The 25,265-nt window shown below is 39.8% G+C and overlaps 2 protein-coding genes across 15 annotated transcripts in view; one reads left to right on the forward strand and one right to left on the reverse strand.

Moving 5' to 3' along the window:
* The first annotated feature begins 7,567 nt into the window (after positions 1-7,567).
* insl5a (insulin-like 5a) lies at positions 7,568-10,115 on the forward strand. Its single transcript, XM_040129263.1, has 2 exons — positions 7,568-7,846; positions 9,451-10,115. The coding sequence occupies exons 1-2, from the start codon at positions 7,675-7,677 to the stop codon at positions 9,606-9,608; spliced, it is 330 nt and encodes a 109-aa protein (XP_039985197.1). The 5' UTR covers positions 7,568-7,674; the 3' UTR covers positions 9,609-10,115.
* A 481-nt stretch (positions 10,116-10,596) lies between these two features.
* The window catches only part of sgip1a (SH3GL interacting endocytic adaptor 1a), an 83,191-nt gene continuing 68,522 nt past the window's right edge, over positions 10,597-25,265 (reverse strand). For 12 of the 14 annotated variants that reach the window (XM_040128126.1, XM_040128130.1, XM_040128125.1 and 9 more), the window contains 8 exons: positions 21,667-21,726; positions 20,508-20,619; positions 19,195-19,350; positions 17,662-17,797; positions 17,181-17,383; positions 16,745-16,809; positions 15,570-15,734; positions 10,597-14,627 (listed from right to left, as the gene is read on the reverse strand). In XM_040128126.1, the coding sequence (XP_039984060.1) occupies positions 14,605-14,627; positions 15,570-15,734; positions 16,745-16,809; positions 17,181-17,383; positions 17,662-17,797; positions 19,195-19,350; positions 20,508-20,619; positions 21,667-21,726 (920 nt within the window). In that variant the 3' untranslated portion in view covers positions 10,597-14,604. The remainder of the gene's footprint in view (positions 14,628-15,569; positions 15,735-16,744; positions 16,810-17,180; positions 17,384-17,661; positions 17,798-19,194; positions 19,351-20,507; positions 20,620-21,666; positions 21,727-25,265) is intronic. The other 2 variants (XR_005707557.1, XM_040128134.1) reach the window with 2 other exon arrangements.

The raw sequence follows: 25,265 nt of genomic DNA on the forward strand, positions 1-25,265 counted from the left end.
TGTATCGACAACTGTCAAACAGTTACGTTGATATTGTAGAAAACCTAAAACCCTGATGATTCTCAGGCAAGTTCCGAAACCATATTGAGGACTTTTTGTTTCATCTATAATCTCTTGGGTTGTTGGATGGTTGGCGTTAGAGGGTAGAACCACTTTACTCTCCAGTGTTTGACTCTAGTGTTTTTTGTTTGTTTGTTTGTTTGTTTTTTTGAGACAGACAACGATATCCTCGGGAAGTGTAAATCATGCCTGTGTGTTCATATTTTACTGATTCAGGGCTGATTTTTGACACAAATTACGGCAATGATTTAAAAGCAGCCTGCCGGGGTCCACAGGCGTGGTGTGGTCCTTCAAAACGCTAGAAAGGTACAGCTACACATTTAAAAAAAAAAAAAAAAAAAAAAAGAGGTATACCTACACCTTTTCAGAAATATTAGTCTTTGCCCCATATCCACTTTCCTAAACATTTTCTCCTCACCTTGCACTGCCTTTGTCTAACTTAAAACTAACACCCTTTAAACATCTTTCCTGGTTTTCTTTTGAGAAATCATAAACCTCTCTCTCGTCTTAAATTACTGTTGTACTATTGGTTGCAAAAATTATTTTTCACATGAGGATGAGAGGAAGTTTGACTTTTGGGAGTTTGCCTAGAGGGGATTCATTTGCAAAAAGCCAAGGGAGGCTGAAGGATCATTAGAAGAAATGGTGTAAATCAAGGATAGCTCTAGAAAAACTATGCCATTCTTCACATTCGTTTATTTGTATTTCTATTCTAATTATTTAGAGTTTATGTTTGTTTATTTATTGTTATTGGCGTGTGTGTGTTGTTTCTTCACTTTTGGATGTTTCAGTTATTATTTTTATTGAAAGAAAGAAATAAATCATAAACCCCAATCACATACAGTGTGCCATTCAGCACGACCATTACTTCTATGTTCAGCAGGTGAAGCGAGGGGCTCACAGGCATTTTCTTTTTCTCACACATGTCCTCTCCCAGTCAAAATCTATTGATAAAATCAAGCTTTAAAGAGCATACCGACTACCGATCAATTAATTTTTGTTTTATTACCATGTTCAAATTAAAACGTGTTTTGTTGCTTAGTCTCTTAATTTTCTCTAAAATATAAAGTATAATTTCACAAGTGTGTTTTATACTTTACAAAGACGTAGAATTGTTTAGAGATGAGCACAACAATGAGCGCAACACCTTCTAAAATCTGTCCTCTGGGGATTTTTATTGGCACTGCACTTAAAGTCTGTCGCCACCCACAATGCAACAGGTTTGTCGAGGCCTAGGAATACATAATTAAAACCGACAGGATGTTCCTGCAGCGCATTTTGAAAGCAGCAACAATTTCCGCTGAAGTCAAACTCAGTAGTATATGGTCATGTACCCATAACAGGAAGAATATCCTGAACACAGGATACATTTATTGTGAAAGGAAAAGGCAGATGCAATGGAGAGGAAAAAGGATGAAGGTTCAATGGCCTGAAAACACATTTAATGAGCCAAGGTTATAATGTTTTCTAGTGCTGTTACAGTCACATGAACAATGTTTTTTAAACACAGAGGTAAAACAGGCCAATATTTTCAAATACGATTTGTTGAGGAACCTACAAAATGTTCACTTACAGGTATATGTGAGAGTATACCTGTGCGGTATTTATGTAAATTACGTATTTTAAATTACCGATTGGGCCTTTAACATTCCCTGGTGGAAAAAGTATTCAGATCCTTCACTCAGGTAAAAATATTAATACTACACTGTAAAAAATACTCCATAGTAAAAGTCTTGCACTGACAATGTTACTTGCATAAAAGTATGCAAGTATAATCAGGAAAATGTGCTTAAAGCATTAAAACTTAATGCAGAAAAATGGTCCCTATGACTGATAATTGTACTACTGTATATATTATGCAATTTAGATTGTTAGATTATTATTAGGGATACATCAATGTGTGAGCAGCATTTCACTGTTGTAGCTGCTCAAGGTGGAGCTAGTTTTAACTATACAGAGCCGCGACTAATGACTCTTTTCCTCTAGTATTAATCTGCTGATTATTTTCTCTATGGCTACTGATTGTTTGTTTGTGAAAATTCTGAAAATCGTGAGAAATGCCGTCACAGTTACCAGGAGCCCAAAGTGAAACCTTCACAGTGCAACCATTAGAAAAAAATAAATAAAAAAATAAAATAAAATAATTATAATAATTACGAGGAAAAGCGGCAACTTCTCACATTTGAGCTGGAACCATGAAATGTTTGGCATTTTTACATGAAAAGTCACTTAAACGATTATCAGAATAGTTGCCAATTAATTTTCAGTCAGTCGATTAATCCATTCGTTGACTAATTACTTCAGCTCTACATATATATGCTATTGGTAATTTTTAATCTACAACAAAGAATCATATTTTATAACGCTTCATGTTTCGTTGGTAAAATCTTAATTAGAAGTCCAAGAATTTCAAATTTGTGCTTATGTACAGTACCACTGTTAACATTAAAAGCAATTTGAAACCACTTTAACTGAATGATATTCAGGTTATGTGTTTCTCTGGCTTCATTATTTGTACTTCTCTGCTGCTCTGCTGTGTTCCTTCGGGGTGTCAGCGTCGGCCTGACTGAGGCATGTGAAGGCCTCATCCACAACCGGAGCTCCTGTTCCAACGGTCAGATTCACAGAAAAAACTCCGCAGGTGCTTTGGGACAAAATCCTTCAGCTGAATTCCTGCACATGTGGTAAATGACATTCAGTCACCTCCCTCTGATAAGGATGGTAGGAAGAATGATACGCAAAACACACAGACCACAGGGCCTTGCTTGTCAGGAGCTAATATTTCATATCTACAAGTGTGAGGTTGCAAAATCCAAATTTATTTCCCCCCATCATTACAATAGTAAGCTGCAAAACCCAATGATGTTATCCACAAAACCTACAGTAGAACACTTATCATTTAATGGCAATTTTATTTGAACCATTGAAAGGTAGGTCTTCTTTTCTTGGAAAGGTCAAGGTGGAGCCTTTCCCACCGTACACGTGTATCTCCCGTAGCCTGGACTGAATCATTGCGCACTCTGCCGTTAGTGTTACAATTATGTCGCTGCTGCTTGCTTCAGAGACAGACTGTGTCTTGTTCGGGGGACAGTGATGGCGGGTGATCAGTGTTGGAGAATGCAATAAGGTAAAACGGAGAAAGGGGGTAGCTTCGGTATTCAGGCTTAATACCTCTTTTTATTGAAATGTCCCTTGTCTATGATAGTTTGAAAGGTAACCTAGTGCAAAACACTTGCACGAGGAAGCACATGTAGAGAAAACAAACAAGAGAACATTATGAGAAAATACAAAAATACAATTCTGTTTTGCTTGACTTTGCTTTCATTTTTCCCTATGTGTGTTTTTATTTTTTGTAAGGCACTTTGTTGCCTTTTTCAGAAAAGTGCTCAAAAAATAGAGTTTAGTTTTACAACAAGACAAATGCCAATTGCCATCGCTCAGTGCCAGGTAAAATATTTGATACTCTGTTTTGGTACAATTGATGAGTTTTTATTGAACGTACTATAATATCACACGTAATCTTTGCCTTTTGTTGACATTATACTGTACTGCAGTCTGTGTTAATGCACTTTTGCTGGCTTTATAGCATTTTATGCCAGCAATTTTAAACCATTATTCCCTCAGTCAGTCAATGACAGGCAGACACCTGATGGTCTGCTCACATGGCAAACACAGCTGAGTGTCTCTCAGCCTCTCAGGTGGACTCTGTGGAGGACAGCGTTCAGTCTGTTCAGGTTTCAGACAGACTGAAGACGCACACACCGATGTATTCCCGAGTCAATTAGGTTTGTGCCTATGTTATCCATTTGTCTGGTGGCTCATGTTGTAAGATTTGGTTCTCAGAGAAATGGGCGACTGAATGTCTCCTTGAGATACAAACAATCTTATTAGGACAGATTTTTATCTGCAAATATCCCATTTGCCTGTTTTTGGCTTTATACTGGATGTAGAGTTTAGATTTTTACTATAAAGACTTACCAGTAGTTCAAGGTTTCTGGGAATTTCAGTGTAAAAACATATACAGACAAATATATACATTAGCAAAGCTGTGGGTTTGGTTTCAGAAGTGAGGGGGGCAATGGTGGAAAAAGTACTCAGATCTAAAGTAAGAATGAAAGTAACAATACTACAGTTAAGATATACTCTGCTATAAGTAAAAGTCTTGCATTTAAAACTTTATTTAACTAAAAGTACACAAGTATTAGCAAAAACGCTTACCTAAAGTGACAAACAGCAATGTCCCATATCAGAAAAGTATGTATTATATTTATTGATTTATAATTATTGATGCATTAACATGTAAGCGTCATTTAAATGTTGAAGCTGGTAAAGGTGGGGGTCATTTTAAGTACTCTATATATTGCTGGGTAGTTTAATCTGTATTAATACATCCCAATTTATTCGTTGACTTATATTTTATTTAAAAAATCTGAATCTGCAAAGTTACCAGTAGCTAAAACTGAAAGTATTTGAGTAAATTAACTTTGTTGCTTTCCACCACTGAAGGGGGACATAATGAAGTCAGTCAGTTTTTAAACTAAAAAATTTAAAAAGAAAAAAAAAAGTGACTAAATCTAGTAAATAATGTATTATAATGAAATTGATCATCATGCCTCATAAGAGTGACAGAATTTAGAAAAATTAGAGATGCTGTGAAAATTGTAGTATGGTCTAACGCAGATTTGAATGATATTGTTAAGGCCTGGTCAGTTTCACCGGGAAGACCTCCCGAACCTAACTGGGAAGACCATTTCTTCATGGACCTCGCTTCATCCAAGAGGAGACTCTAATGCTGCAACAGGAAGGGACCTTTCCTAAACTGTTGGAAGCACAGCTAACGGTATGATGTAGCATTAAAACCTCCTTCAGTTGGAACAGAGGAGCCTCATCCAAGCCCCAGAAGAATAGCCTCATAACAGAAGTTCACAGGGTGTTTGGAATGCTGAAATGGAAAACATGTAGGAGCTTTGTAATTTGATAGAAGCTAATAACGCCCTGGAAAGATGGGAGGAAACCTTTTCTGCTTCACTACAGCTCTTAAATGAGTTTGCTACGGCCGAACATTTTCTGTCATGCGTCTGTCGCTTTTATTCCAAGGGATCAACGGCGGAGTTTGCTTTTCTTTGTGAGTGCAGATGGCAGATGACAACATGTCACTCACCTCGGTGGCTCTGTCATTTTTAGGGCCATCCAGGGTCGTCGTTATCTAGGTCGTCATCTCCGCCTCTCCAGGCCTGTGAGTCAGTAATCAGAGCAGTCGGACGAGACCGAGATCATTACGATGGCAGAGGTTGTGGCTCGGGTTAAGGCCATCGGTGCACACGGCTCATCAGCTCTGCACATATGAGGAAACGTGCGGGAGCTGCAGTTGGTACATGTTAACAAAAAAGCTGGTTACATCTTTGTTGATCTTACTTATTTCCTATTCAGAACCTTTGAATATATATATACCAGTACTCAATACCACTCTGTGACAAGAAAATCTCACTCACTTTTCGCGCTCTGAAATTCTCAGGAGATAAAAGCAAAAAAAATAAAATCGCTTGCCTCCGACTGGTTGGTTCCTTTTATCTTAAGTCCAACTAAACTTGCAGTACAACAACCTGCAAATCAAAAATCAACGTGATTGTCTTCCTGGCCTTGTGAGTTAACTGGTCATTAGTTATCAGTACCAATATATTTTAACTTAAATAGCTAATAGATTAAGAAATAAAGATGAGAGGAAGAGAAGAAAGACAATTGTTTTTTTTCTTTCTTTTTCTTTTTCGCTACGATTGTCTTTCTGAAAGCAGTGATCTTCCACCCAACAGGAGCTCCGCAAACAGACTACCACTTACATACATACTGACTCATAGCACATAATTGGGTCAAATTTGCGTATTTGGCGAGATATTTGACAACTGGAGTCCATCTGCTCATGAAAAGGTCGATTTCAATTTGTAAACCTTTCCCATTTACATACCTGTTCCAGTCTTACCTTCCATTGTCTGACTTTGGGTGTTATATCTTTACTCCAATGACAGGAGCTCAAAAGCTGTTGAGTTTATAACCAGGACAAAGACCCCAATATCATGCCTCGGCTTTTCAGAAAGATGACACACTTTCATGAAACGCTAGTGTGACTCTCCGTAGTCATTCACGGTTTGCTGAGATAATGTTTGCAGTCGGAGCAGAATTATAATGGATATATGATGCTTATCCAGGCTAAATTAATAAACCTGTGGCTGCTGATGCTGCACGATAAACTAAACACATTAATAAAGCCATGCTGCTTGTATATTTTCGAACAGTACTAAAAAAAAAGTCCAAAAACAAAGAGAAAAGAATTGAATTTTAATACCAGAGAAACCCGAATACACTGTAAATGAGTGAAATGGTGCATCTTGCTCAGTTAACTGTTATGATTTACGGCACTCCATCTGAAAATCTCTGCCTAATTTTTCTACTGCTGTTTCCAATGTCAACCATGAACTTTAATGCTTCATTTTGTGTTCATCCTGAGTTAAAATGCTCATTGTACATGCAGTACCAGTAGGACATGATGTCCACTGACTCAGTGCTAAATTGCTGACCACGACTGCCAGACACTTTGCAATCAGTCTGACCGCTGATCATGTTGCAAGCCTAAAACGAAATTAACCTCTAAACCCGTAATTGAAAAGAGGCCGGAAGCGGAATAGTGAGGATTTCTTTCAAAGAGCTGTGACCGCTGATTGACCCACTGGTGAGACCAAAGAGCAAACCACCAGCGTGTTTTACTCTGTCGGTCCATTTCTGACATCCCCTCCGTTGGCACTCAGACCCGAGCCCACTGGTTCGTACTCGTCTTGGTCCCAGCGAGGTTTGGTCAGGCTCTATCAGTATATTCGTCAATGGAAAACACTGTGTTTTGTATTTTCTGCCGCCATAGGCTCAACCGCACAGCATGTTCAACTAAACATAATATAATTTCATAGACATCCCAAGCATGGATCTCCACCGTTAATGATCGCACTGAAGTGCCACGTAATGACCTGCATTATGGACTGTCAACATTGACTTTTTAACTCTCATGCGGCCTAAACTGCTGTAAAGCGAAAGACGACCAGGCCATCAAAGTGTTGTAAACAGGCGAAACATCTGTTTTCACTACGGGGGGGGGGTCGCTTTGCCTCACTTAATCGGCCAATGCGGTGTCGTGAAGGTCAGCGCAATCACAGAGAGGCCGAGGGGGATCCTCCTCATCTAACGTGATTGTCAGCCGGCGGCTGTAAAGGGCCGCCACTCTCTCTTAGACTTGTAAAGGTGGTGACGGTGGAGACGACAGGAAACATAAAATGACACGACAGAGTGTGTGTGTGTGTGTGTGTGTGTGTGTGTGTGTGTGTGTGGCTGGGATGGGCTAAGGGCCAGTTAGAGGGCGGGGGGGGGGACACTCAGCGTTGAGGAACTGAGAGGTGGATGCTATATAACGCAGGGCGATGCGGGCACTGGCTCAACGACCGGTCCGCTGTGCTGCAGCCTCCGAAAGACTTGAAGAGGAGTCGAGGAAGAGAAGGGACGGACAAACGGCCCAAGGGCGGTTTCTGAACGCAACGCGGCGAACCTCTCTCTACAGCCACTCAGGTATCCAGTATGCAGGCGCTGGTGTTTCTGCCTCTGCTCTTGTGCTCCGCGGTGTGCGTGGAGCAGGTGAGGGCGGAGGTGAAGGCGGTGAAGCTGTGCGGTCGAGAGTTCCTGAGGGCCGTCGTCTACACCTGCGGAGGCTCCCGCTGGAGGAGACTCCTCACTGAGTCAGACATGGACGGTGAGACAACTTTTCTCTTTTCATTCCGATAAATGGACAAGTCCAAAATCTGTTTGTTTTTTTTTATTTCAGTGATTTTTCTCCTTTGTTCAGGATTAACCTTACAACATGTTAACAAGTTAAAAATCAAGCAGAACAACTGGATTTTCCTTTTGCTGTGTAGATTTATCCTTAAACCTACACAGACAGTTTCTACTAATGTGCTCTATTTTCTTATTGCTAATTGTTTTCTACTTTTTCTTTCTCAGGTCTCTCTGAGATCTCAATGAGAAAAAAAACATCCCTTAACATACAGTTTCCCTTTTTGTTTCCCTTTAAGTAGCGTTAGGTCTTATTCGACACAGTCACATGGACAGTGTCGTATATATATATATATATATATATATATATATATATATATATATTTTATTTTAATTTTTTTAAAATCTGTATCAGCTTGTCTCAGGTCTTCTTTAAGTTACATTACGAGATATTTCCCTAAAGTCCAGCCTGACATAATTGGCATGTTCTTAAACTTTGGGATCTTTATCTTTGGGATAAAATGAGCGACCCATTCCTGGGCTGCATCTATTCAAGGGTTTAAAGAGGAAACGGCAAGTTTGGTAATTATTAGAAGAAACATGAGATATTGTGGGATGTCTCACCAATGTTTTGCAAAAAAAAAAAAAAATTGTTAAAGGTGAATCCTGCAGTTTGTATCCATTTTTTGCAGAATCCTATTTTTCTGCTAAAGGTGATTTCTATAAGATCTCATCCCATTTATCAAATCTGACTGAAACTGTTCTTTTTTTCTTTTTGACGTTTTGTCTCACACCTTTTGTGTTTTGATTTTACTTTCTCTGACTCAAAAATCTCAACCCACTAAGCCGCTGAGTACGTCTGCCAGTGTGACTTTTTTTTTTCCATGTAACATCTAATCCCTCAGCTTGAAACATAAGCAGCCGTCGGAATAAGGAGGATTCATGTGTCTGATATTGAGTGACCTGCAGCCCTCCGCTGCTGTGGCCTCAGTGTTTTCACCAGTTTGGCGGCACCTCTCCATTTAACCACACTGCCGTGACCTTCCTTACTACATGTACCTTATGCCGTATACTAGTAATTCAGAGGCTGCGGTGGGCTGAGCAGGCAGACAGGTGCCCCAGAGCTGCGACACATTGTCTGCTCTTCGGGCTTGTTATGCCAGAGGCCACATATCATGATTAAGTGCTGGAGCAGTCTTCCCTGGGCAGCCTCTCTCTCACTGTCTCTCACACAAAAACAAAACCCGGTTAGCCCATCAGTCGTGCTGATTAGAAAGGTCTAAAGTAACACTGTACAAGACAAACAGCACTGAGTAAATCTGTACGGTCATTTAGAGTTTCCTTATTTAATGAGAGCATGGACATAAATTACAAAAGACTGATCTTAAAACAGTTGTCCATCCATTACGCTATTGGAAACAACTATGAAAAAAGTAATGAAAAACTAATACAGAAAGTATTAATACTTACTTTCTCATTATACCTCTTCCATAAATATAGGAATGCATCTGGTGCCAGTCACATTAATGGTGGAAAGAACCTGAGAAGGTTTTCATTAGCGTTTGTCGTGTTTTGTTGTTCCAGGTTTGCCATCAGTGGAAAACAGCAGCTTGGAGAGCATCAGCATCAGCAGCAGCAGCAGCCCGGGCTCTGAGTTGACCAGACGTGACATTAATAACATACTGACCACCGTGTGCTGCCAGGTGGGCTGCAGGAAGAGCGACCTCACCTTCCTCTGCTGAGAATGACTTCCTTGCCTCTTCTCTCTCATTCTCCAAGTGACCGAAGTTACTGTTTTCTCCCATCTTGCACTACTAGAAACCAAATCTGAACTGCAATTCTGATGTTTTAAAACAATATCATCACTGTATGGTATGTACAATAATGCTCATATCACCAACGGCTATTTTTCTAATTGCTTTCGCTATTTTTGTGGGTTTTGATTTATTACGTTAACTTGTAAGGACTGTAGATGTGAATGTGGAGCACTTGAGCATCTGTGAACATGTTTCTGAAAAACCTGAGCTGGAAGACGTGCGTAACCATAAATAAATATTTAATAATAGTATAAATGAATCTATTAGAATTAAGAAACATGACTATGTTTATATAAATGCACTCAGTGATGGTATTTAAAGGTGCAGGACTGTATCACTTCCCACTCAGATTCTCTGTCTCAGCCCGGACTCGTGTCCCTTATGCAGCGAGTATTCACAAAGTTGCAGGTTTATAAAATGTCCATCACTGACACTTAAGCTGTATTCTGTCATTTTTGTCAAATAAATGTTCTTGCACAGGGCTTACTTTCAGTGAGGTGTGACATCCTTTTGAAATTACAGTTCCGAACACTGGACATTGCTTAGTTAATTTTAGCAAACCGACTGTTAAATGATTGTCAAAAAAAAAAAAGGCATCATGGTTGCCTATGACAGTGGCTCCCAACCTGAGGGTCGGGACCATGTGTTGCTATAGTAAACATCAAGGGGATCATCGATACATGTCTGTATAAAATTTCCTGACAATCCATCCAATAGTTGTTGAGATTTTTCAGTCTGGACCAAGGTGGTGGAACGACTGGCAGACTGACACTGCCTTCCGTAGGACTAGCTGCTAATGCGGCTGAAAAAAGCCAAAGAATATACAGTCGGATTTTTCTATGTATCGACTGAGAAGACTAAATCACACAGATTTACATAATATAAAGAAAACTACAAATGCAGGCATCCGTTTATAACTTTTATTGGTTTTGGAAAGAAGCATACTAAGTTTCTCAGTTCATCTTAGCATTGTTATGTACTGTACAAACAGCTTGCACATGTGTTTGAGGTTAGGGGTACAGAACCAAAAAGCATTCTGGCTTATAGCACACATAAACACGCTCCCTGCTCTCTTCTCAACATTAATACAGGTAAGTGACACTCAGCACAACACGTCATTTCAGTACTATCTATCATCATAGATGCCCCACCTTTTACTGCATGCTCTGCATGCAATAATGAATTACTGCAGGACAAATTCACCACGGAAATGAAAATCTGGAAAATACAGGTTTTGATCCAATTTCTTATTAGAAGATACAAAGAAAAATCTGGCAGCCAGCAGACCGATAGATTTGTATTCTGCCTTTCAAGCTGAAAGACCTGTAAGCTGTAGCGTAGCGGTAATTTAAAAGAGATGCATTATGGGGTGTGTGTATGGCGGGCCCCTGTAGATAATGCTGTAGTGACTGTTGCACTGATGGCTTCAAGATTCACCCAGAGGGTAACAACTTTCTCTCAGGCATGTTGATTCCTCCAGTCAACTAGAAGAAAGACTGACATGACTGAAAGAAAATGTTGCCAACCTAATGTATTACCAGGAGCTAAATGGCACCAATCACCATCGCCTCACTTTAACAAATGCAACGTCAGTGTTCTCTTATGCTGGGTCTGCACACCAAAAATTTAAAATCTGGTCAAGAACGAGATTGCTAATTTGAACTGCATGGCCCAGATCTGACTTTTATCAGTGGCCAAATAACCACATTCATTTAAAAACTACATCCAATAAAAAGTACCACATCATTGAATAAGACTATTTATGTGAGACCAATGGTCCTCTTGTACTAAATCCAGACTAAGTTGCGTCTATAACAGCTCCGAAAAGACTATGACTGGTTGCATTTAGCAGAATGCCGAAATACAGTACATTACAGAGATCTTCGGCAACACTTCAAAGACACTTTTTGTTCTTCATGTTGAGTGTCAGAGCATTTAGGAATTTCAACATCATCAGCACAGTGATTTTTTTCACATTAAACAATATAATATTTTTTCATTTTTATACGTTTTAAAAATATTCAGCTTATTCTCCTTAACAGAGGACTGACTGACATAAAATACAAAAAACAAACAGACAAACAAAAAACAAACAAAACATTTTGGTCGACTTAACATCGCTCCACAACCTCATTCAGCTCACGTCATCTCACAGAGACCATTAACGATTATGCAAAATAAAGCCACGGATTCAAGTGCCGCTTGGATGATTGGGGATGTGCTCATGATATAATCAGGGAGTTTAGGTACCACTGAGGTGAATAGAAATGGGTACGAAACAGGTGAGAAGCTTAACTAATGACACATGGTCAAAGCGGAGTTGATTACTGAGTAGGTAGATGTGGGAACTGAGAATGTTTGTTTTATCAAAATGAGGTTTGAATTAAAAAACAAAAAACAAACAAAAAAAAACAAGCTGGTACCAGTAAACAAATCCTGTTCCAGTAGTGGCACCATGATCACCAAACTTCGTCACCATTGTGGAGGAAAACTGATGGTTTTTGTCACCACTGTCTCGTTGATATTTAAGGGAACAGTTCAGCGTTATGGGAAACCGTGTGTTTGCTTTCCCATCGAGAATTTGATGTGAAGATTGATATCAATCTTATGTCTGACTGTTAAACATGAAGCTACAGCCGGCAACCATCTAGCTCAGCTTACAAATAAAGACTGAAAGCAGGGGGGGGGGGGCAGCTAGCTTGGCTCTGTCCAACGGGCTAACAAGACTTGAGAGTCTACAGCCATGCTAGCAGCTCGGCAGAGCTGCACTTGGTATTGGTATGCTAACGTCAGCGTGCTAACATGCTCACAATGACAAAGCCAACATGCTGATATTTAGCAGGTACGATGTTTGCCATGTTAAACATATTAGTTTAGCGTGTTAACATGTTAATATTTATTAATCAGCTCTAAGTAAAGTATAGCTGAGGCTGGTGGGAATGTCTTTAGTTTTGTAGTAACTGAATTTTTGACCTGCTGGTAGTGCTACAGGAGAAGTTAAGGGACCACCTAACTTATTTCAGTTCATCAATCCATCCAATAGTTGCTGAGATATTTCAGTCTGGACCAAAATGGTGGAACAACTGACCATCATAACTATCAATGTTAAAAATCTACCTACCGGTGCCTCTAAAGCTCAAAAACTAATGTTTCATTGCCCAGAAAACCACAAACTGTTGTTGTTTTGAGAGACACTGTGTTAATTAGTGAGCGTTAGAAGTGCTGGTAGGTGGATTTTGTTACCTCTGGACAGAGCCAGATTAACTGTTTCTGCCATTTTTCCAGTGTTTACGCTAAGCTTAGCTAACCATCCCCTGGCTCCAGCTTCCTATTTAACATGAGAGTGGTACTGATCTTCTCATCTAACTCAAAGAGAACATGGATAAGGATATTTTCCCACAATGTCAAACTGATTCTTTACAGTGTGGACCTTGCCCACGGTATAGCTAGCTCTACATTAACACTGCTTTCACAAAGCATAACACAGCATCCAGGAAGATATTTATCTTTTTCTTTAAATTACCCCCACACCCATTATATAGCTCAAATCTTCTGTTGCACTTGAGTTAAAAAATTATATCTGAAATAAATTCAAAAATTATACCTTATACTGTACACAGGTTACCCAACTACACAGATAACAAAAAAAGAAAAGAGAAAACTCAAATATTTATACCTTTAAGGGTTCTGAGTTGTGTGATACCATTCAAATTCTATTCATATACAGAATCACAGGTTTTATACAACAAATCATCGTCATCAATAAATAAAAATAGAATGCTGTCATGTACTCTGGAGTCTAACACTGCTGTCCTGGGAACAACAGAAAGGTTATCTGACAATACGAGGAAAACACCAAACGCCCTTTAAGATATATATTATTGATTTAAAATGACACTTTGTATACTTCTTTTGTTCTGACGGGAAAAAAACATATTCTTATTTTGCATCCAGTACATTGGTTTATCATTGCAGCTGCCTAACTTGCTAAAAACCTCTCCATGTGTGTATATTCCAGAGAAATAAAATAACAGTTTGATTGACTGATCAGTGCATTTATATTAAAAAAAGGATGTGATCCAAAGTCATGTGACCCTGTAGTACCAGTAGGCAATGCATGAAAATCTAATTTTTAGTTACTTTACCTTGTGTGCCATCCGATCACACACAAGCACCAGCGAGGAACGCCATCTTTCTTCTGTTTGTGACAACATGTGTCAAACTGCATCAGTAAACGCATTCAGGTGCCGGCAAAAGCCGCACAAGTAGCCGCCGCAAGTGCGAGACACTGAGGACAGCCATCTCTGGCTTCGAGCCCGGGTCCTAACAGGAGGAATATTTATAGAGCTGTGATTTTCTTATGTGCTAATGAAGGTGTATAACTTACTATGTATTGTCGTAGGCCCTGGTTCAGCTCTACTCGGTCTAACTTTCGATGTGTCCGAGGTTGCGGTGTATGTCTGACCACAAAGATCTTACTCAAGGGTATTTTTACTGCCAAAATTTTCTGGACTGGGGACAGCAAATGTCATCCAGAGTTACAATCTCGCCGGAACTCTTTCCGTCCACGTCTTCGGTCAGGCAGCTGCAGTGAAACTTTTAAAAACACCACCAAACATTGACCAGAGGAGGATGGAGGCAGAGGCACAGACTTTAGAGGAGGGGAGAACCCAGGTGTCTAACTGCAGCAATACAGATGTTATGAAATGAATACAAATACAATAATTACATGACTTAAAACAGTTCCACGATGCTATATGCAAGTTATACAATACTGCTGGGTAGGCTGCGGACCTGTCGTGTGGGTTCAGAAAAGGTCCTTGGAGAGTCTGTCTGGTGTCGGTCTGTCCTCTGTCCTCGGTGTCAACCTCAGTCCACTGCTATTGTTTTGTTCAACAGTGCTGTTCTCAGTAGCATCGGGTTAGTTGTCGGCCAGGTATTTTCCTGAAAGACACCAATGAAATGTTTAGGTCATGTTTCAGTCTATGTATTGTTCTTTTATAGATCTACTGCAGAGGTTTTCAAACTGCGTGGAGTAGGCCAGCAGTTGGAGCTGCAGCAGAAGCTGTGATGCACAGTCTCCTGTTAAGACTTTGAAAAACCCCTGATCTATTGGTAACCTCAGAGACAGTTACTACAGTAAGCACAAGCTGCTTAAATATTTATTGAGAATTTATTATTACATAATAATGGAAGTAATGACATTGAACCTAATGGATAAACCAATAAATTCATGTAAAGCACAGCAAAAAAATGCTTTTTGCAAGGACGAGATAGGAAAAGTCTTTTCTGGCTTCACTGAGCCTGAGACTGTAACTAAAGAGTTTTTTATTTGTTTAAAAAAAAACAAACAATGTTATGCATTATTAATTTTTATTATCTGCACTAATTATAGCTTAGTAGTAAAGAACTTGGTCATTTCATCCAGTGGTCGTCTGATGTTGAGTTTGATCATCACATAGAAAATTAAGACTCCTATCCTAGTTATGATTTATCATCTACTTTTATAAAAAGTATATTATGCCTTGACCAACACATTAGTAATATAATAGAGAATAATACAAAGATTTTAGAGTATAAATCAATAAAAACTAATTTCCAACTAACAAGAAAAGTTTTCAAAATGCTTAACTGATGAAAAATTGGACTAATATTCCTTTTTATTTATATTGGTATTTTACAGCAAACGATGATGATCATGACTTTATAATGTGGTTAACACTTTTACATACTTTAATATCATATGAGAAAATAAAATGTTAAAACATTTGTCTAGGTTTGATCTACTGGAAGAGTTGGCATGGCTTTTCTTTTGCCAATAGTGACAGTGATAGATAACATTTTAGTTTGGAAAAATAGCGTCTGTTATTGAAATGCTAAACTGACCTGCGGCAAACCTCTTCTTGATCAGAGAGAAGCGGTATCCTGGCCCTGCCAGTTCAATGTCACAGCCTGACAGGGTGCTGCCCTCACTGGTGAACTGCACCGCCAGTGGAGCTGGTTTACTGGGACCCTCTGTTAGCTGGAAGCGTGCTAACAACGATCCCACACCTGAGGGAAGAGGGTGAATTTAGAAAGACATCTCCGAGGAACAAGGAAAGACTTTAGGATGTTTCACAGACAGTGATGTGGGGAAAGTGAAGTTCAAAAACTCAAACACAGACACTTTTGGAAACTATTTTGAACAAATAGCAGAAAGAAGGTCTGTTAAAATATGATAAATGCAGGTAGCAGCTCTGGATGACTACAGATGATGCTATATTTAACTCGTATCAAAGTCTGTTCAATGTCAAGACATTTGCTGAGTACTCTGTAGATGCTATGGTGGACACTATTTTTTCCTAAGAGAATGAGGGAAGCTCTGAAAACATACAACACACACCACCACAGCGCCGTGAGGCGTCACACTGAAAACAGTGATAAAATGGCAAATCAGGAGGTTTGCTGAAGTAACTGTAATACCATTTGTCGACAGAGGGTGGCACTGTTTACTTCAGGAAGAGCTGACAACTGTCTCTGGCCCTATCCCTTCCTGAGGGGCATCATGCACTTTTCTCATGTAGCCTAAGCTGCATCCATGGCTACTGGTGCAGGTTCTAGGCCGTTTCTATCTGCCCAGTGTTTAACACTGCCCAGCTCTACATGCCTGCAGAAACTCTGTCACAACTTAAAGAATATCAGAACACTGTTTAGGATGTATATACTTTTATTTTAGTCTCTTCCCACCTTCTAGCTATGATCTGGGGTTGTCGCTTTTTCACTTTTCGTACACTTTGTATTCCAGTGACAACATTTACGCAGACATTTTACCGGGCTATGGCTAATTTTGTTATTCTTGACCAGGGAGCTCCAAGCTGCATGTAGATACATGTCAAACTCTTGTAACTCTTCAACTTTAAACTTCTGCAATCTGGTTCACTCTAAAGCTTGTTTAGATTTAAAAGAGGATGCAAAAAGTAAAATTTGAGCTGGGTCTGATCATCAGATCACTCAAGCCAGAGGACTTTCCAACAACCAGAATTACTACACTGTATGTAATAATATTGTCATAGTGTACTTACCCCCGTTTTCAGATTTCTGTGAGATATCAGGAATCTTCCAAAGGATTCTGTGCTGCTCTGCATTCCTGTCAGGATTGAAAGAGGACAGAAAACCGGTGAAGAAGACCTCCGAAGCCTGCCGCTAAATTATTACGTTCCACACCCGAAAACGAAAGTGAAAAATATCGTATCGTTCCAAATTTAGATAATGGACCATGGGTATGATACTGATACAAGCCCTGTGTACTGCGCAAAGTCAGCATCACCAACATTAAGCCAAGCAGATTCATGTTATGATTTTTCTACCCTGTTTTCCAGTGCACCAGAATTCCCTGAAACCAAGCAAAAATTTAGTGCCATATACACACCTAAAGACCCTCTTTACCACATCAGCTTGTTTAGGTTATTGGCTGTATATTACATAACAACAAGTCTATAAAATGTCTATAGACTGTACCATGCAGCAGGAGGTAAGACGGCCTGTAGTTTTGAAACCCCTCCATCGACAGGGACGAGGAACTGGACGTTGTTTAGGGCCATCGGCGTTGACATGGACTCCCCGTTGTATTTGTAGTCTATCCGCAGGTCAGTGCTGGTGGGCTCACACCTCCAGCTCACTGCCAGGTTCAGAGGAGTGGACTGGAGGCCCTGTGACGATACCTGTACACAGACGGGGGGGATGCAGGGAGGGACGTGCCAAAGTATTTCATCTAATGTTTAGTGATTCCAGCATAATGTCAGGCTGGTCCTACAGCTCATTTCAGCACCTCCAAAAACCATTTATCAGCAGATAATGGCTGCAGTTGATGCTTTGCAAAGTGAACTTTACAGTGAAATGCTAAAAAAAAATGAGGGTGGTTATAACTTCAGTGGCATATTTCAATGTTTCTCTCTTATCTTATTAATATAAAGTTCTGACTCCGGAGGGCTGAGTTTACCTGATACTTGAGCATGTCCACATTGTAGTATGTTGCCTGTGGCTTCTGCTCCGCCACTTTCTTTAAATGGGATATCAGGTTTGGCATGTTCACCCAGAAGTCCTTGGCATCGGCCTTGGCTTGTGTGGTAGTGTCACTGGTGGGAAAGCATATTAAAAAAAATCACAATCAAAATACAGACATTGTATCTGATCCTTGTGATGTTCTAACCTGGTGAATGTGCCATCTCATCTCATGTGGTGTAAAAGAAGAAAATAGTTTCTTAGGAGCATCTGAGAGTCGAAAAAATGTTTGACAGGCTTTTTAATTTGAGCAATGAGCCACAAGAGGTCGTTCTTTACACCGATTTCACGACAGCTATATGAGGTTTAGGAAATGAACATTTTGAATAACTTACTGCTTTTTGTAAAACAGAAATTATGCTACACGTTTCGATAGTGAACAAAAATATTTGAGAAATTTTAATTTGTAAAGAATTACAGTCAACTGGGGATTTTTGGTCAGTTTATTAGCATTCAAATATTTTTTTATTGCTCCCAAACAAGTTGAGTGTTTTAAAACGGATGCAAACATGACTTAGAAAAGGATAATAAACAAAAGCTGCACTCTGTTCAAGGCTGTTGGTCTGAAAACTCAGATGACCTCATAATGAGTCAACAGTCAGTCTGCATTAGAGTCGGAAATTATCTCACTGACCTTTACTCATCCTCGCCAGTCATCAATTAACTCTTTCACATGGGATCATGAATGTTTTAATGAGCAATTTATCAGATAGTTTTACCAGTTTACTTCCTTTTTGCAATCGCAGAAAGTTGTAAGTCATCGATCACATCTAGAGCTATTTGAATTTTTAATAAATTCAAGACTCTGAAATAGCCTTTTTTTTTAAAAAAAAACAAACATCTTTACATTTTTCTCACATTTTTTGATTATATTCATTATATTTACTTACCAACTGATATATATATATTTGAGAAATCTTTATATAAAGTGAATAAAGCATTCCCTGTGTAATCAATGCGCCAGATTAGCCGAGTTTGTTCTGCCCATATTACATATCATGAATGGTGGAAAACAGAATTTGTGGTGCGGAAACAAACATTATTATGATGATGAAATATATTATGAAAGATACACTGATTGGAAACAAACATATTTTAAAAGGTCTGCATTTACTTATATTTACATTCTACAAATATAAGAAGGTGACTTATGTAACATGATCCTAGTGCAAAGTTCTATTGAATATATGACGTTAAGGGTAGCATGCACTTTAAGTGAAATTAATATTACTAACACAAATTATAATGCAAGGTAAAGTAAGAACATTTGATCTGAATGCTTAATGTCTAACTTTCAAGTTAGAACTTGAACTATGTGTGTTAGGAGGATGCAGTCAGAGTATAACCCCAAAAGGAATAGGTCAGTTCTCTGTCTTTCCACTTCTTCACTGAGACACTGCCTCCAGAAAAAAACTGTATGCATTATTCTCCCTCTGAGGGTGAGGTTGTGAGTTCACAGCACGGTCATTACCAGCAGAGGAGCTGGGGGTTAGGCAGCACATGCTCCAGTCGGCTGTAGTTGGTTATGCTGAAGGTTAGCACGGCGGGGGACGGGTTATTGGCAAAGTGCCGCGTGATTCCCGCCGGAAACGACAAAACCATCTCACCTATGATTTTCACAACACACCTGAGGGAAGAGCAGGAGAAGAACACAGGTTAGGGAAAGACTGGAGAAAGAGGAGGAGAGAGAGAGAGTGCACAAACTACAGCACCAACGTAGTTTGTTGATTCAAGTCCTAATTCGTTTCTCATACTGTCATTTCTTAAAACAAAAATGTGCCCTTTGAGCCTGGTTCAAAGCCTTCATGCTTTCAGTGTTTCTAAATCATGATTCACACAACATAAGCACTATTAAAAAGCACTGGCACAACAAGACACTGTGCTAAGTTGCCATTCAAAATGAACAATTTAAACTGAACCCTTTGTTCCTCTCATATCAAAGCAAACTGAACATGTTCAATGACGTCTGCCTGACATAAACTACTCTGCAGCGCTGCAAAACTCAATCACAAATTAAATAGGCCATGTTCATTATAATGGACTCCTCCTCCTCCTCCTCTCCTTTGAAGCATCTGTAAGTGATATATAAATAGAAAATTAATAATATTACAATAATTACAATAATTTTTAAGTATATAAAAGATTAACACGAAGTATTACATTTATAATTAAAGTATCTCTTTATTTATAAGTACTTTAAGGTCAAAAAAGGGTGTTAACCAGTGGATTACAGGATACAAAGGATTCTTTGGTTGTGTCCTCCAACTCTGGGCAACCAAAGGCCACAATTCCTTTTCCCGAGACAGACTTTTTCCAGCTGATCATGATTAATTAAAGTATTTCTTTATTTATAAATACTTCTTCTTCATGTTCCAAAATAACTGAGCAAACTCCATTTGTTGATCAAGTCCATGAGCTCAAAGTTCAAGAATGACCCTCAACATTTTCCTGAGTTTTGAACATATTTCTAAACCGTTTTAAACCCACCAGTAAATGATTTGTACATGTGTACGAGCAGTATTTCATAATACTGTTACGTGGAATTATGTATTGTTACATAAAATTACAGCTATGTTGCACCATATCATCAAATATTCAGTAACTGTTCATACATTAGTTACAAATGCTTCATAAACAAAGTTACAATTTGACATACATATAAGGACACATATATGCATATAAGGTCTATAAGTACTGCTGTATAAACTGAATAACCATCCTGGTGCAAAAAAACAATTGATTAATGCCAGAAATGTGTCAGTTTGTGTCCAATTGTTAACCTACTTGCTGGGGTCGGCTCCTTTAAAGAAGGTATTGACTGTCTCTGTGAATGCAGCAGCCACTGGAAGAGTGTCCTGAGCCCCCATGGTGAGAGGACTGGGCCCTCTGGAGCAGCCTGGAGGTAACACACACACACACACACACAAGCACACATACACACATTTAAGTACAACGATTGAGACAAGAAACACACTCAAACAATGTCGATAACTAGTTAAGTTTTTCTTTTTTTTTTTTAGCCAAAGTCGACGTTACATGAAAATCTTCATCAAAATATTTTTTAGTCAAAGCCCCAAACTGAGTTTTACATCAGTGTGACTAAAATATTGTTTGTATAAAATCCAAAAGATCACTAGAGTAATAATGGATATTCTACATGTTCCAATCCCTAATTCAGGAATCTACACTAACCAATAGTGCGTGGGTGAAATGAGGAACAAAACATGATGTGCAAACTGTTGTGATGAAATGAATGAAACTTTGAAACTTTTTGAACTGAGAACAAATATTTGTGTTAGTAAGGTAGTATGAAAACAACAGTTTGTGTGTGTAGAAGATACCCATTTCTCTCTGCTCTCTGACTGTGAAACTGTAGAATTTAAGAAAATTGTTTCAAATACCTCCCTTCATTTTATAGTTTTTTATACAGTAGACACTGGCATCTTATTTTAATTGAGTAAGCACAGGTGGGTGAGAAAGGAAAGACAAAGAGAAAGACTGAGAGGTATGTGCATGCTTAATCCAGACATGCTGTTAAAGCTGAATTGTTCAGACAAGATCAAAGAGGATAAGAAAGCCCCAAGATCAAATCAAAAACCAAATGACTAAAAGAAGAAAAGTGATGACAAAGACATTAGTAACGTACACAATGAACTATGATTCCTCAGGGAATGAAAAAGCTGTCAGCGTAGACGAAATGAGAATGAACAATGTAGGTAGAGTATGACAACACTACATAGTGACTGCATATGAGGGGGCTCAGCTAGGAATTAGCATGGCATGGGTCAGGGTGATGGAGGGACTGCAAAGGAGGGAGAGGAGAGGAGGAGGAGGAGGAGGAGGGGAGGAAAGAAGGGGCAGGGCAAGGGAGAGGGACGAAGCTTGCACAAATGAGCCTCGAAAGAGTGTGTGCGCACGCTACCCTGGTGCAGAGAAAACTTACCTTCAAAGGTTAAATAAAACTTTCCTCTGTCAAACCATACAAGGGATGGCTGGTCATTCTCTGTGTGGGGTTGAGGGGCGGAGGAAGGAGGGAGGAAGAGTGAGGAGAGAAGGGCGAGGATGAGGAGGGAGGAGGAAGAGGGATGAAAGGGAGGGGAGTGGGTGAGAGGGGGGAAGGAGAGAAGGACAGTAGTGTGAGTCTCACATGGCAGGTCTATCACACATTACAGTGAGGTGAAACGTGGAGGTGGAGGCCGGGGGCGAAGAGGGACAGAGGGCCGAGACACCGCCAGGACAGGACGTGTGACAACATGGGTGAGACAGGTTCTTTTTGCAGGTGTTTGCGTGCGTGAGGCAGGCAGGACTGAGGTGGAGTGAGGGCCAGGTGTGGCCTGCTGCGTGTTGGCAGCGGTGCGACTTAAAGTGCAAGATGTGCGATACAGGAGCAAGGAAGTTGAGGCTGTAGAGTCTGAGAAGTGCTGCCAGAAGAGACAGTTTTGTTGTTGCCAGTTTCAGGGGCAACAGTAAATTTTTACTCCAGAGCGCTACATAAGAAAATGGTAATTTTACACCAGTTCATACTCCAGTTGGCACTGCTTTCTTTATCAGTGGCAAACTGTTCGTTTACGTGTTTCTTCGGCTTTTCCTCAGTGTCTTACTGAGTTCACCTTTTCCTCCATGCCTCCACTTTTCAAATTATGAAACAGATGAGATGTATGAAGACAGGCTGCAGGGGGCAGCCATGAGACTAAGACAACAGAGCAGGGAGAAGGAGGGTCCGTGGTGCACAGAGAGATCCTGTGTCCCAGTTTCAGGGGCTGGAACCCTTAAAAGGACACAGGCTATGAAGGTGGGATCCTTCAGAGGACCTGGAGGCTAGGCTGAACTTATGTCTCCTCCTTAAATGGCACAGTCTAGCTTCACCGAGACCAAAATTATCTTGCTGTTGATGATCAGTAGCGATGTATATGTTGGCAGATAAATAAGAAGAAACTGCAGCACAGAAAAACCAAAGATATGTTTCAGGTGAAGGTTAACTTAAAAAAATGTTTGCTTATGTTATGTATTTATGCTAAAAGTGTCGATTGGCTGATATATCATTATTGTATTTAAACACTCAAATATCAATATTGGTATTGGAAAAAAAAACTTCTGTGTTTGGGCTATTCCTCGAACAGCTGGCAAAGCGTAAATTCCAGTGGTAAACTCAGGCAAGTTCTAGGGTTTAAAGTGCATGTTGGTAACTTTCACTTCAATACATGATGGACACCTGGCACAAAGTGTACCAAGTGTGGTGTTCTGGTCGCATTGTGGCTGGTACTTAGGACGCATACCAAGTGGCTGCAATGTCCCTGGTTTGATTTCCAACATGGCACTTTTGTTGCATGTCGTGTCCCTCTCTGTCTTCCTGACCATCTATACTGTACCCTAATTATGACAAAATGCTAAAAAAAAAAAAAAAAAATCTTACAAAAAAAGTGAATCAGTAAAATGGTAAATACTGTATATCCATATATATTGTATCTTTCTGTTGCACCCTGTGATTAACATACTGCGACCATGAATAAACAGTGGCGTACATGCCCAGCTTCCATTGCTTACATCCTGCAGTGTCTTACACTAAACCACCTCAACTGGTAGCTTTACCAGTTACCTGTGTCCGCCTCAACAAAATTTCTAATAAATGCAAAAAAGACACGTGATACTGTATTTCTGTGACCTTATGAGCTACTACAGATTGCCTGAATGCTCAGGGCACAACTGACCACCAAACAACAGTGGTTTCCACCAAAGGGGTGGCAAGACAAACCACAGGGGTCACAGGTGGTTGATGTGATGAGAGAATAATAAACACATTTCTTCAACACAAAATTATGCTTATTTTTCCTGACTTCTACATAACAGTTAATTTCCTTCTGAAATACCAGATTTCTATAGCCTTTAAAAATATTTAAATAAAACAATTTGACCAGCGAAAAATAGCTGAACTGCTCAAAACCTGTGATGAGAGATCACGCAGAAGAGTTGCTTTGTTTTGAGGGGACACAAGTAGTCAGTAAAGGGTGGGAACCAGTGGGTTACTTGAGGCCACAAAAGATGCAGTGGTTGTGTCCTCTAACTTTGGGCAACCAAGGTCACATTTCTCAACTACATTTGGCAGAGCCTCTCTCGAGACAGACTATTTTTTTTTTTTAGCCGATCGTGTTATCTTTGGTCTACGAAATCAGACTTGGTAGGATTCAGCCCCTGAACTGGGAAGCGGCACCGGTATGACCAGAACATGCCTTACCAGAGAATGTGTTTACATATGGTACTATTTCCTAAATAACTCCCGTAACATATGAAAAAAAATGCTGCAACAACACAATTCATGCAGTGTCAAACATGTTCTAATGTCTGTTCTAATGGCAGAGCAGGGTGGGCTTGTTCTAGTCCACACTACTGTTTTGCTGTGGAATCCCATCAGTAAAGGTGTGTTGTTGAGTGAGTGTCGGGTGATGGAACGATGAGAACACCACTCAGCTTCATGAAGAGAACAAAAGGGCAGGTGTTTAGATGGGGGTGGCGGGGCTCGGGATTGTATTTTTCTATGGCGGGAGAGTGCGCGAGTGACAGGTGTGAAAGGTGTGCGTCAGGGGTCAAGTGTGGGAGTAGACGGAGGCTTTATGGCCATCGGAGACTGGTTGAGGTTGAGGCTGCGTCGTGCTACTCCAGAGGTAGAATAGAGGATGGCATGAATACCAAACAGCTGCTGCCTGTCTAATTCAGCCTAATTCTCATGCCAGACTTCAAACAACTCTTTAAGCAGCAGCTCTGATCTGACACTATGCATGAGAGTGTGCGTTTGATGTGTGAGAGAAAGAAAACAGACAATATGGATCTTAAGGGCCCACAGATAAGGAGCTCTTCAGACATTCTCACTGAACACTCAGCACACAAACACTTAAATACACTCAAAATCGTGTTTTGCAGACTCAGTAGAGGTATCTGGGAGTGACTGCACTGCACACACACAATATGTGTCACCAAGAGAAGAGACAAGGGGTTGCCATGGTGACATGGCGAGACAGCCAATGGTGCACAAACATAAAACAGAGAGAGACGTCTCACGAGCGGGCCGATGGGCAAAGGGGAAGAAAATTTTTACAATTTTTTTGGAAATAAAAAAATGTTATACAATAGATGCAGCTATTTGCGTCACCACAGCTTTCATTTTTTCTGACAGATTTTGTCTGAGGGTAACAAGTGGAATGCATGAGATATGCAAATAGAAGAGGGAAAAGCTATCATATTTTTTTAATGCTTGGGAAATATGTGGGAAGGTATGAGTTGGCAAGAACAAAACAATGGAGAAAAATGACGATTTCACTGAAATGCTGCCACTTTTAAAAAGAAAAAAAATGAATGTGAGGTATGTCCCTATATCTTTGAGCAAAATCTGAAGTCGACTACTCAGACAGGTAGGTATTAGGGCAATGACACAAAGGTCTTTTTATATATCTCACAATTTGAGATGTATTTTGTCTGAAAAGACTGACATCATGATTAAAAGGGAACATGGAAAAAAAAGTCCTGTTCTCACTGTCCCAACACAAGATA

This window comes from Xiphias gladius, chromosome 6, assembly GCF_016859285.1.
Source record: "Xiphias gladius isolate SHS-SW01 ecotype Sanya breed wild chromosome 6, ASM1685928v1, whole genome shotgun sequence".
Taxonomy (NCBI): Eukaryota; Metazoa; Chordata; class Actinopteri; order Istiophoriformes; family Xiphiidae; genus Xiphias; species Xiphias gladius.